Consider the following 14,334-nt stretch of genomic DNA (forward strand, 5'->3'; position numbering starts at 1 on the left):
AATCGCTAATATTTTTACACGTGTTTTTTGTTTTACGAAATTTGTCATTAAAGGTGCTGTTTAAACTAAAATTTGTATTGCAAATAATCGGTTCTACGTAAAGACGTAGTTTAGTGTGTTAAAAGTTAATAGAAATGTAAGTATTTTCTTAATTGGGTAATACAATTTTGTTTGTTTGACGAAGGACATGTGTCTAGTTTTTAGATATAATGGGTGGGTGTGCCGCTGAAGGATGCAGCAATTCCGCAAAGAAAGGTTTCTTGATGAAACGATTTCCGAGGGACCCAAAAAGAAAGCAGGAATGGATGGAATGGATAATCAAAATGAAAAAAGGCAACTGGCAACCAACTGATGCAATGCGCTTATGCGAAGTAAGTTTATTCTAAGTTTATTTAATCATGTCCTACGAGATAACTTTTACACTTCTTAATTAACATGGAGTACATATATTATTAAATAACTAGTTATTTCTGTAGGTCCACTTTGGTCCCGAGATGTGGGAAAAGACCCGCGTAGATGGAAAGCGTGTACTAAAATGTAATGCTGTTCCGACAATGTTTGCTTTCTCCAAATCAACATTAACAAGAAAAGCACCTACACCAGAAAATACGTCAGTCCAAGAATTAAGTAAGTTTATACTCAATTGCTTAAAAATAATTACTGTACCTATACCTTTTTCATTGACAATTTCCGTAAACAAACATCAAAACTGGTTATATAAATTGCTATTCTAAAATTGCAAAATGTGTATAGTAGTATACCTACTAGCAGATGTAAAATACATTTTTTATGTCTTAGATCAAACCACGGATTATGGTATCAGTGATCCAGAACCTTTAACATCAGCGGCATCATCAGACATCCTTTCTGTCACGTTAGATGAAAATATTCGAGAATCGTCACCGTCAACCTTAACAGCTTCGACTTCATTCATTGATGTTCATAAAGACTGCAAATCTAAATTTTTGCGATATGAAAAAATGTATATAAGAGAAAGACAAAAGGCCAGACGGTACAAACAAATGTTATGTAACATTAAGAAGGAAAACAAAACCTTAAAAGATAAGGCAAGCAATATTCCAGATGAATATCCTATATTAAGAAATATTTTTAATGAGGATCAAGTAGAGGTTTTGAAGAAACGAAAAAGCAACCGATCAAGTAAGGGCTTGAAGTGGTCAAATTCTACAATTACTAAATCGCTCAAACTCAAATTCAGTTGTGGAGGTAATGGCTATGAGGAGCTGCTAAAACAAGGCCATCCTCTTCCTTCAAAACGAACCCTGCAAAGAAGACTACAGAATCTAACATTTGATAGTGGGATTTTAATTGAAGTTTTCGAGTTTTTACAAACAAAAGTTGAATCATTTTGTGAATTTGAAAAAGATTGTGTTTTAGTGTTAGACGAAATGGCCATCACTCCAGGCAACACGTACGATTCATCTCTTTCCAAATATTTTGGTGATGTGACTTTACCAGAGCATACTGGAATAGCAACTCATGTGCTAGTTTTTATGTTGGGTGGAATTACTGTGCGTTGGAAACAGGTCGTTGCTTACTATTATACTAGCAATTCGGTGAATGGTACAGTTTTTAAAGACATTATAATGGAAATCCTTAAAAGAGCGGAAGAATTAAAACTGAACATTCTAAGCGTAACATCAGATATGGGTGCTTCTAATCAAGCATTGTGGAAAGCATTGGGTGTTATGGCAGGAAGGCATTCTGAAACTAAATGCAAAATTCCCCACCCAATAAATAACAATGAGTATGTATATATGTTTGCTGATGCACCACATCTTTTTAAGAATATTAAATCTATGCTTTTGTCAAATAAAATAATAAGAATACCCGACACGCTAAAAGAAAAATATAAATTGCCCACCAATGAAATAAGAGCAAATCATATTTCGGAAATTGCGGCATACCAAGAAGAACACGAATTTAAATTGGCACCAAGATTGTCAGAAGCTGATTTGCTGCCATCACATTTTAATAAGATGAAGGTATCTACTTCTACCAACATAATTAGCCACAATGTTAGCAGTGCCCTCAAGTTTCTTGCAGAAGAAATGAAAAAACCCGAGTACTTGACAACTGCTTGGTTTTTGGATCAAGTCGAACAATGGTTTTATTTAATGACATCCCGACATCCATCGAGTGCATTAAGCAAGTATAATAAATGTGCATATACGGATTCCATAACCTTTTTAAAGGATTTTATGCACATTTTTAAATCTTTAGAAGTTGGAGTGAAGAAAGTTTGGAAACCTTCGCAGACAGGTGTGTTAATTACAACGCAGTCACTGTTAGAACTCCAAGAACATCTTCTAGAAAACAAACAATATAAGTTTATTCTGACTAGTAGGTTTACTCAGGACTGCTTGGAAAATCTGTTTTGTGTTTTAAGAAGCAAACAAGTAGTACCAAATGCTTTACAAGTCAAAAACCATTTAAAGTTGATTTGTGTCGCGCAGTATTTAAAAAACCCCATCAGAGGCAGCTACGATGAAGATGATAGAGAATTTTTGTCAGGTTTTTTAGACACCTTACCTCATCTTATCCGAAAATATGATGAAGTAAAGATTCCAGAACAAGTAAATTACGATGGATATAATTTAAATTTTAGTGAACTAAATTCTTTGTACAACGTTTGTGGATATTTAGTCCACAGTATAATGAAAACTTCAAAAACATGTCCACGATGTTTGGCGGCTGTGGGTTCCAAAAAACCGATAAAAAATGTGTTTTCTAAGTTTACTAATCTTAAAAGATTCAAAGAAAATACACTTTTCTTCTGTACAGAAGAATTTTTTCATTTTGTTTTGCAATTAGAATGGATATTTAAAAAGTTTTTTCCCATAGTTTCAACTCAAAATATTAATTTAAAGGAGTTTTACTTGGAGAAAATGAACTTCAAAGATGTTTCAATCCCCGAATGTCACCGGTTAAAATATAAATTTATTAATAGATTTGTAACATTCAGGTTAAAAATAAGATCAATGAAACGCTAGGCCTCAAGTGCAATATACGCCAGCAAATCAGTTGCTGGCCATTGTAAATAAACACATTTTTCTACCTGTGAATTTTGTCTTTACCTATTTCTAAATCTCTGAGAACTGTTGTCATGTCCCTAACACAGTCACTGTACGTCCAACTATAGCGTCTAACCATTCCCCAGAGTTTCGTCACAATCAGTTAGTGTAAACCTCAGAGGTGTAACCAGTACTTACTACAGTCGCTGTAAATCGGATAAATGGTTGGCGCCATCTATTAGTTATGATTGTTATTATTAGTTTGCTCCAATATGGCCGATTTATGATAAGTTGTCGCCACTGTCCCTATAAAGTCACTGTAGGGCGTTCGAGATACCAAAAATATACGGGGTGTCAATTTTAAAACGTGCAGTCGGCCATATTTTCCAAACTAAAGAAGATATTGAAAATCGCGCAAAACCGTTTCGGGGGTATCGAGCGGGAACCAGAATGCCGTTATGACTGACATCCCCCTGCCCCCTCACCCCTCAGCAAAAATCCTAAATGGCAACCCCATACTTGTGACACATCGTTGGAAAGCTACTGACAAATGCTTTCCAGTCGTATCAGTAAAGTCAATATTCATTAAGACAATTTGACAAAAATTTAATAATCAACAAAAAAAACATTGAGGGATTTATGGCAAATTTGCCAAGAACTTCAACCTGAGTGGCTTCATTAAGCAATCTTGGTTGCTTTCTTTTTCTATAACAAGAATGATAAAAGAACCCTGTTAGTTTACGTAGCGACCTTTCTTATATCCTTAAGAACATGCGTCCCAATTTTGAAAGCGATCCGACGTTTCTAAAGTTATCGTGCACACGGATAGACGGACAGACAGAAAACAGGCAGACAAACAGATAATACAAAATTATAAACCATCTCCAGGATCGTTATTAAACGGCACAGGTGTAAAATTAAGTATGGTACGTACCTACATGAAAAAAATTATTTTTTACTATAACTTTTTTAGTAATAAACGCTTTCTCCTTGTGGCAAGCCTCGACGCCATAGCAAACCGAAAAGTGAAAAAAGTAGAACAATAGCTCTTAAGATAAAGATCTAGTAGCGACCGGACGGACGGACAGAGGGGCGGACAAAATGGGCACGTGCGCGCGACGTAACCCTTTCTTAAGTACGTATGAGCTCCATCTTATCCATTCAGGATGTCATCTCCAACGACGCATTCTACCTCAATCGGAGTGTTTTAAGGTAGGCCGCCCTACTGTGAGTTACCCAATTAATCGACTACGATCGCCGATAGGCATTTGCGATACCTATTGTTTACCATAGCCATACTGAATGCTGCCATTCCACCCCTTATGAATATAAAGAGGGGCGTTTTTAATGAAATACAAGTTTACAGTAGATATTTGTCGCATCGTAATCATTGAGATTTGACCAATAGTTAGGCCCCAATTGTTTACCTACTACCGTTTGGAAAATATCCAGTTCCTTACACAAGATAAATTATGTTCGCCAATTACATAAATAAATGGTAAAATCTGTTTGCTGACTTTTGTCTAATCTAATAATATTAATGAAAATTGAGGATTATTTCTATTTTGAGGGTTCTTCTTTGTACGAATTGTACCTCACTTAAAATGTCAAAGGTCAAAGTCAATTTGGAAGTTTCATAAGTTTATTAATACCTAATTGCTTGTTAGGGATTTCCAATTTAAAAAGCTCTCTCATAAAATCCAAATGAATGGCAATACCGAAATTGAATTCCTCTATTAAAAGCCGACTGAATTTCCTAATGGACCCTTAATTACAATATGCAATATGAAATCTTAGATATGCCCCTTTGCAAATACAAATTCCGGTAACCTGAATAGTATATCAAAGTATTGACAATCAGTTTCATTACTGAAATACCAGTGCTCAGCGGAAATGGGAAAAAAAAACTTATTCGTATTCTGAAACATATCTAACAAAATAGCATGCGTGACACTAATGTTTTTTATGTTCTTGTTTATTCCAACTCATAAATCTCGGACGTTCATTCAAACCCGTGTCTGTATATTTCGAAAATGAATTCCAGATATTTCAGTTAAATAGATTGGTTTTAAACGTAATATTCGTGTAATATTAGTAAGGCATGATACCTGGATCCTAATCAAATGACATGTAAATAAAGTCTTGAACGTTGTCCAATATCAAATATGTCGACTTTTGTTACCTAAATGCAAAAGCTCGCTGTCACGTTTATTGTTCAGAAATCTTAAAGTCATAGGTCGTAGGTCTGCAGATTCCAAAATCTGTCTGGGCAGTTTAGTGAGGATATGATTTAAAATGGGCGCTGTTTTCAATATAGCGAAATTGTGAATTTCAGTACATTATTATTCCCCATACTGTGTTGTTGCCCTCTTGAATCAAATATCGTCCTAAGTGTATTTATTTTTCTTATACCGGGTGTTTTTGTTTCATTTTCATTATGGGGATCTCTTAAACCGTGAGATACAAGCTCGCTTAAACGGGCAAAGTTACGCAGAATTTTCCCTTTCAAAGTTTGTTGTAACTCTACAAATAGCGAAGTTATGTCCAAAAAACCGAAAAATGTCTTGTTTTGTTGTCTTTTTAATCATAATTTTTCTGTTTGTAAAGGTACAAGAAAATTATTATATTATGTATGAATAAAAATTTATTTTAATTATTTTATTTTTAACGTAGGTATAAAATTCGTCTACTCAAAAACGTATACCTTACTACCAATTCTGAATTTATCCTATCAAAGCGCTTTAAAGACGTTTTTTAAACGTAAGTGTGTTTGCCGAGTCATTATCGTTACCAACTTCACGCCACTTTTGGCAGTACTAGGGTTATGTGCCAATCGTTCTAATCATGGAGGCAGAACAAAGGGACTGAAAGCTAGGCGTGTGACCGTTGGAAAACCGGAATCCATAGATATAAACAAATCATATAATTTTCTCTTGGGACTTTTATTTTAAAATTCACCAAAATCTTTAACTGGCACGCTTACTAAGAAATGTTAAGTAATTTGTCGTACCACCGAGTGCGTAAAAAATGCGTATGAAGCGCACGAGTCCTAAAAAATATAAAACATTAAAACGATTTTGCAATGAGATCGTTGTTCATCTGATTTTATTACTCCTTTCTTACTGCAATTATTACATTTTCCTATACTCAAGAAAAAAATCAAATGACACCACTGACATGTTAACCAATCCCGATGATTACTCTATGGAATCTTTCTGCCAAAGTTTAATAAGTAATCATTATTCCTCCTGTAGGAGCAGCAACACGCTGATGGAATTTGAAAAGTATCAGCTATTGGCATACCACTATCTGATACAGATAACAACCTTCTGTAAATATACTTTTGTTTACAGCTTGTAATAAAACCATATGGTGCACTTCCCAGCAGATTACAAGGACCGTTCAATCTGCAAAGAGCTAAAAAATTAATCCATTCCATTTCACTCAATCGTACTTAACGCAAGTCTCAATCCTAACACCCTGCACGTATCCGTCGTTGTCACCTTGATTTATAATGTACTTCCATTTACTATACTTATTTTTACCGGCCTTTGGAAAAATTGTTTTTTCGAGCGAAGCACATATGAAGTTATCATCTGGTTCTCCTATTCGATGCTCGATGGCTCCTTCGTCTACACCAAAAAAACCTTTGGCATCGTTGCGTTTGTTCAGTACAAACTTTATGTGTTCGTAGGGATAACTGGTAACATCTTCGCAGACCGTCGAGGCAGTACCGCATTGCGACACATCAACAGGAAATATTATATCCGCAAGGTCTTCAGTTGAATCGGGAAAAACGATTGCCGAATGCCTCTTAGTCTGATTGGTTAGAACAGGTTGTGTTGGTTCTGAAAAAAATAATAATGTACTTGAAAGTCAGCACTATGATTAAATTTGAACGTTGGCACATTTCATTTCCGGAGAGTATTTGTAGAATAGATGAAGTATCTGACTATGAGAGACCGTGCTTGCCAGAGGTGTGTCCCTAATCCTCTGGAAACCACCTTGGACATTTTTTAAACATTTTACATTGCCGATAATAATTTCACTGGCAATTTTAAAAATCGACACACTCGTAAGGAAATAGTTTTTGGAAAAAACGCAACAACAAGTCGATTTTGGTTGGAAGGGGGACATCTTTTATTTCAAAATTTGCACCCCTGGTGTCAACCCCCTAAATAGGGTTCCCTCCTCTTCAGTAATTTTAAATTGAGTGTTGAGTCGAGTGACATACCATTGGAAAGAGCTATTAATTTCCTACACGCCTTTGGTCATTTGGTGGATACAGGGTGTCAAACCACAAATAATTCAAATGGATCTTCAAGCTTTTACGTGAATAAATACGGTTATAAGAAATAGCACACAAAACAGTCCTGAAGAACGCATGAACTATGAGAAATGAACATAATAAAATCTGCTAATAACCCAGAAAAATTTAGACCCATAAAACTGGCTAAAGCTATCCCTATTATGAACAACTGACGATTTATCTGATATGTCAGATGCTAATGTTTCGGATTGGGTCTTAGCTCAGTACTGATGGTAAAATACTAATACGATTTTATTTCAGTGAACCAGACGTATGTATAACGGGCGATCAAAAATGAGTTGCTGTCGAGTCACCTTTGGAAGTTCAAGTTAAATACGATTTTCCATGTAAACAAAAATTTCAAAGGCGACTCGACAGCAACTCATTTTAGATCACATAGTATTACATAGTTTGTTGTATACCGAGTGGTCCAACGAGAAGTATACAGAGGGCTTTTAGGGTATTAAATTTAGAAATTTCGAAAAATCCTCGAACACGTCAATTTTGTATTCGAGGGGAACAACTTTTGGAATACAAATCAGGAACCCAAGTCTTCACCCCTCTACGTAGGGAGCTTAACCCCTAAAATTTTAAATGGAATCCTATGGCAAATGGCACATTATTTGAAAGCCAATTTAATCGTGATTACTAATCTGCTTTGCTTTTTAAATTCTATTGATTCGTTTCGGAGATAATTCGCATTTGAAATGGTTTTTTTTAAACCAAAACAAATGCGATCTAAGTCACCTTGTATTAAAATTTTATTTTGACGCTTCAATTTGTTTGTTAAACTTAAGTGAACCTGTCAGTTCTCCGAAACGAATCAATAGAATTTAAAAAGCAAAGCAGATTAGTAATCACGATTAAATTGGCTTTCAAATAATGTGCCATTTGCCATAGGATTCCATTTAAAATTTAGGGGTTAAGCTCCCTACGTAGAGGGGTGTAGACTTGGGTTCGTGATTTGTATTCGAAAAGTTGTCCCCCTCGAATACAAAATTGACGTGATCGAGGATTTTTCGAAATTTCTAAATTTAATACCCTAAAAGCTCTCTGCATACTTCTCGTTGGGCCACTCTGTATATTTACCTGAGCCCTAGAGTGAAGTGTATCTTCCAATATAGTCGCTAGAATTTGAAAATTAAACCATAGGCGTGTAGGAAATTCAGAATCCTTTCCAATGATGTGTCACGCGACCACGCGTACAATTTAAAATTAATGAAAGGGTGGCAACCCTACTAAGGGGTTTGACAACAGGGGTGTCTATGTTAAAGTAAAAGAAGTGATAGACACATTCCCAGCGGAAATGTTAACAAAGATAAAACTGGAATGGAGTAATTTAATGGAAATTATTTTCATTTACTTCTACGCGAGCAAAACAATTGATTATTTTTCTTTCCCTTTTCCTTTTCTTCTTATTTATTTAGAACCACGACTGATTTATTTATCTCTCTCTCCCTTTCAATATACATATTTTTAAGTTCATTCCGCTAATTGTTTTATTTTCTTAGTTTAGGGTGGGGTTAAGTGGTAGAGCAGTTCTAGGGTGTTTCACCACAGAACTGAACTTCGCTCTGTTAGATTACGGAAAATTAATTTCATTTAATTTTAATTTTAATTATTTAGTTTATTATCTATTTGAATGTTTATATATATTTTTTTTCCTTCTGTACTTTCAGTAATATAATTATTATTAAGGAATAATGTGATTGGCAAGGATATTATAAGCGAAGAAAACATGAATAAGAGACACGATTACTTTAAGAAGTTGTGTGAAGAGATCTCAAGAATTGAAAAACGGCGTGGTCCGCAGGACAATAACGTATCGCCTGGAATAAGTCGAGAGGAGGTCTACGAGGAATTAAAAAAATCAAATGGGTGTTTCAGTGGAAGGGTAGACAATTTTTGGAGAGGAAGGAAGGAAGGAAGTGTAAGATGTACGATGAAGAGAAGATGCGCGATACCTGCAGAAGCAGTGTTAAGGTGCAAAAAAAGGAGATATCCAAGACTGTAAACATTATAGACATGACATGCCATGAAATGGCAAGAATATGGGAAGAGTTGGAAGGGCATTGTTCATTCTTAGACAGATTTGTGGCAACAGACAAACAAGTATACTTTGAAGTAATTCTTTACGGCTCCACAACAATGGACAGTTTTGGTAGCATTTTTTGTTATGAAAAATAAGTGAACTCAACGCGCAGCATCGCGCGGTTATAAAGTACTTCATGAAAGAGGGAAGTGCTGCGAAAGTTCTGTATGAAAAAATGACCCTACCCGTTCACTAAGGCCCATTTTATTGTCAAGCAAGATATTGGTTCGAACAATTTCGATGGGATCATGACTCGATTCAGGACCACCTGTGCGAATGTGGATGTAGGAACTGATGAAATCATAAGACATTACTACTGTTTGATCGATGAATGAGAATCTAAGTGCTAGCAAAACAAGCTGGAGTGTCCCAACATACTATACACGACCATTTGGTTACGAAAAAAGTGGTTGCTCGATGGATTCTCTCTCTCTCTCGCTCCTCAAGCCACAGAAAAACCGGGGAGAGGAGTGTCAGCAGTCAGGAGCGGATTGGCAGAGACGACGAAACGTATATTTCACTGGGTCCCTCTCACAAAAGAGGAATCAAGGCAGACTCTTAGTCTGAGGGAATTTAAAACAATTGAATGCTTGGGGCAACCCTTTACTCATAACGGAAAAAAACTGCACGACATTTGCAACGTTCACAAAGCTCCCATGTTCAAGTTATTATCGCAAACCGTGGCTTCACAGAATTACCGCATCCAATCTTCAGTCCAGATTTTGCATCATGCGATTGCTTTTTGTTCAAACATAAAAAATATCCCTGGACCACAGACTTGTATCAGATGATGATCTGAAACGCGCAGTCGCAGCGTGTTTTGAAACGCAAATACTATTTAAATGCACCAGAAGTTTTCAAAGTGAAAGCCCGAGTTCATCGAGCAAACTCATGAAAAAAAGACACTTTAACCACATATTGTAAACGAGCTTTTTTGCAGAGAGTGATCCTTAATGACGAATCATTGGATAGTATCATTAACATTCATGATTTTCAAAATTTTATGCGCTATTGTTCATAGATAGGACTAAACGCCATAGAAACGCATAGTAACAATCGTGGAGACAAAGTAACACTTTCCATACTATGTTTTTTACAAAAAAGTCCGGTAATTTGGTAACTATACACAAAAAGACACTTTTAACACGTGTTGTACACGAGTACATTTTATTACTACCATTTTTGTTTCCAATGCATTTTCTAATAGAACGCCTACTTCGGTAAATACCCCAAGTCCCACACGATGTGTTGCTATCACATGCTGAATAATTTTGAACTCCCGAATGGGAAAGAAAGTACCGAAAAATAAAATAAAAGGACAACAACAGAATTTTTAGATTTGCTTTTTATCATTCGTTTGTGAAAATACATGTTTGCCGGTGTTCATTCGATTGTTAACTTAATTTAAATATTTTAGTGCGTACGGTTTGAGGTCGTCCAGACTGGAAACAGAAACGTGCCGTTTTAATGACACACAAAAGCGAGTTTATATCCAAGTTCAGTGGATGAGTAGAGTAGGTGTCGAACTGCGGGATTCCCCAAATGTAGGTGTTAATAGTAATCATACGCAAGCAAAATGTTAATAAACTACCAATTACATACCGGATAACGTAAAATTAGGAGTTATATTCAAAAGTAATGATTCGTCTCCTTCAAGATTATCAGCACGCTTCTTGGATATGATTGCTGAACAGGGTTGTGAAAGGGATGCTGTCTCTCCTATTTTCTAAAACAATATTTCGCAGTAGTCAAAACTGGGAATAACGCAATTGCTTTTAGCAAGTTAATAATCTATGTAATTCATACAAATTTAGTGATACTTACCAATCGAATGACCGTAAACACACTAAGTGAAACAAAAACCGACGACAACATTCCTCTAATTGATTTTCGCAATTTTTGTGCACATGACCCGTTATTTAAACTGGTTTCCAATGACACCGATTCTTATATAGTCTTATGTATAACTAAGAACGAACCGAATCGATTAAGACATTCATGAGAGCGTTGAGGTTATCACTTTGTAATCGGAGGTGTAGTAGGAGGTGGCAAGTTATTATTTTTATGCCTTACTAACATATCATAGCACATTTTATATATGCGATACGCGGGCGGTACTTAATGCCCCAGAGCATTAAGTATCACCATAGTGACTTATTTATACTTAATGACAAAACAAACAAATATTTGCAGGTCATTGAAAATTAGAAACGTCAATTATTACATTACATGTCAATACCTACTAACTCACAAGATTGGCCTTATTTCGAATAGTTTCTGGAACTTCTTCCTCATTCATGATGAATTGAATTATTTAAAATTCCGTTTGACGTTTGGATGGTTTCAATCATATTAACAAATCCAAACCACGCATACTTGATCGAACATAATGAATTGGCCCTCGAGCTTTTTAACTCGTCACCCTCAAGAATATAAACATCACCAATACATAAATAACTATTACCCCACTTGTAGAAAACCTTAGTTTGGGAGACATTGTTTATATGTATACCTATAGACGCTCGTGTCAAGCAAGTGCAAAAGGTTTCCATGACCTAACTATTTTAAACAATAAAAGTGTGCAATTTGGGTTGCCTAGCAGTGACATCGCTCCTATTTAAATGATAATCTAAACCTATGGTTGAAATTCTATGTATGGATTGCTCGGCTCCCTAAAAGTGTGTTGCGAAGAAGCTTTTGACGAATGACATACAGATATATGATACAAGCACTAATTTACCTACATCTGGGAGCAATTGTCACATATCTCTTCCTGTATGAAATCGATCGCTAGGTTGAATAGTATCGGTGATGAAGGGGAGCCTTCTGCTACGCCACATTTTATCTGGATTGACTCATTTCTTATTGATATTTCAACTTTGTTGTTCGTGAGCAGGGCGATTATTGAGTCATACGAACTTTTCGATACACCTTTTGCAATCAGTAATTTTGAAAGTGGCCAATTCGGTTGAAAGCTTTAGACACACAAGAAAAGTGACAATGCTGTTCTTCTGTTTTTTTGCGTGTGATAGACAGACGTTGATCAGTTTTGCGTTGACATGGCCACGGATAGCCAAGGGGATGGCTTTGGATTTTCCACCTAAGATTTCAACATCTTTCAAAAAAGAGCTACCTTTCATCCCACCTAACTTACACTCACCTAACGCACTAAACGCGCATTCAGTCATCAGTCACTCAAATTAAGGGTACATTCAACGCAACCACGGAACGTACCGTGTACCGTATACCTTTTACAGTGACTGTATAAAGAAAGTGTGGCCATAATGCTCCATGCCGACCATGTTTTTTCCAATTTATCATTAAACTGATTGGTTTAACTGGTTTAACCGATTTAGTTTGGTTTTGGTATGGTTGTAATAACACATGGCGGATCTCCCAACTACCAATAGAAAATATCACCACCATTTTACCGCACTGTATCTATAAAGTCACTGTATAATATATAAACTAATATTATTCGCGCTACAACTGGTTGCCATTGATAAATGTCTCTAGTTGTCCCATGTTGACTCCAAATTTTCACTCAAAAACCCTATATTATATGCTCAAGACCCTTACCGATAAGCGGGCAGCCCATCAATTGCAAATTTGTAGGTAATATTACTAATTCCGACTTCTTGTTTGTTTAAAGTGACATCTTGGTAATCGTTAAATTGACACTTTAGTTCCTGTAATTGACACACCTCAAATTTTTAATCAAAAAGTATGCACATCTCACTTGGTACTAATCGCTTTGATCTCAAAGTGTGCTTCATCGTATCACTCAGAAGATAATAAAGTAAAGATTATCGCTCTTTGGACAAATTTAAAATCTTACACAGTGCCGGATTTAGTTCATGGACCGCCGGGGGCTGAGTCATACTATGCCGCCAGTAAGTAGGGAAAAAAGCTAAATCTTGGTTTTTTTTGTAATACTTCATTTAATTTTTGTTGTTTTTCTAAGTTTTGTCGCATGCATCTCCTTCATTTCCGCTCATTTTTTAGAAACTTCACGAAAACACTCCACTAATAAATGAGTGTAATTTTCTGCGCTAACGCGTAATGACGTAACGGAATTGACGACACGGCGTGTCAGAGTCGGCGCTGGCGGTGGCTGGCGCTGAGACAAAACAATACTCAAATTTAAATAAACCCCTAATGAGCATCTAAAAAAGCGGCATAGCACCTCGGTGTGACCCTATGCGGACACGCGGTCATTGGATTTGACCCATTTTCAATTGGCTTGTTACATGTGGTATATATGTTAACTGTGAAAAGTTTGCACTGAATAGATTCAAGCGTTTGCCAGAGACCGAGAGGCGTGACCCTACGGGGTCATTGGATTTGACCCATTTTCAATAGGCTTGTTACACGTGGCATGCGGGTCAACTGTGCAAAGTTTGAACCGAATCGGTTCATTCGTTTGGCAGTTATCGTGTTCACGGACGGACAGACGGACACCATCGACTCCCCTATAAAGCTTACATCGCTTTGCTCTGCCCCTTAATAATTGTTTGTAATAAGGGTTTACCAAGTAAATGTGCTCGACACAATATAGTCAATGGAAAATAGAGATAGATAACTTATGATGAGGTAATAAAGCGCTCCTTTGTCGTTTGTCAGCAAAGTGTAGATTTCCCGAAAACATGAAACGTGTTTTTGCTAGGGTTTTTGTGCGACCCAGCGACCTGCTACCGCCGGCAGCCCGAGCCCGGCACTGCTCTTATAGGTGAAGAGACGAAGTTTTATTACCATGCTATTTCTGAAACTGAACCCCAAAAATATCTACATTTAGAATTAAAACGTGACGGGAGCGACGACGTACCGCCTCTCAAAATTTACCGCCGGGGGCTAATAGTCCCATAGCCCCCCCCCCCTAAATCCGGCACTGATCTTAC

The 14,334-nt window shown here is 36.5% G+C and overlaps 2 protein-coding genes across 3 annotated transcripts; one reads left to right on the forward strand and one right to left on the reverse strand.

Annotated features, from left to right (window-relative positions):
* Nucleotides 1-14: 14 nt before the first annotated feature.
* LOC116176237 (THAP domain-containing protein 2-like) lies at nt 15-1,251 on the forward strand. The gene is made up of 4 exons (XM_031494720.1): nt 15-371; nt 477-627; nt 799-1,161; nt 1,220-1,251. Exons 1-4 carry the CDS (start codon nt 210-212, stop codon nt 1,249-1,251), a joined length of 708 nt encoding a protein of 235 aa, XP_031350580.1. The 5' UTR covers nt 15-209.
* A 4,871-nt stretch (nt 1,252-6,122) lies between these two features.
* LOC116177426 (protein spaetzle-like) lies at nt 6,123-11,500 on the reverse strand. 2 transcript variants are annotated; one of them, XM_031496401.1, is made up of 4 exons: nt 11,261-11,500; nt 11,039-11,162; nt 6,490-6,883; nt 6,123-6,452 (listed from the first exon to the last, which is right to left on the reverse strand). In XM_031496401.1, the coding sequence occupies exons 1-4, from the start codon at nt 11,309-11,311 to the stop codon at nt 6,425-6,427; spliced, it is 597 nt and encodes a 198-aa protein (XP_031352261.1). In that variant the 5' UTR covers nt 11,312-11,500; the 3' UTR covers nt 6,123-6,424. The 2 variants fall into 2 exon arrangements, with proteins under 2 accessions (XP_031352261.1, XP_031352260.1); XM_031496400.1 differs by having other exon boundaries at nt 6,123-6,442; nt 11,261-11,498.
* Nucleotides 11,501-14,334: the final 2,834 nt, after the last annotated feature.

This window comes from Photinus pyralis, unplaced genomic scaffold (assembly GCF_008802855.1).
Source record: "Photinus pyralis isolate 1611_PpyrPB1 unplaced genomic scaffold, Ppyr1.3 Ppyr1.4_LG7, whole genome shotgun sequence".
NCBI classification, from domain to species: domain Eukaryota; kingdom Metazoa; phylum Arthropoda; class Insecta; order Coleoptera; family Lampyridae; genus Photinus; species Photinus pyralis.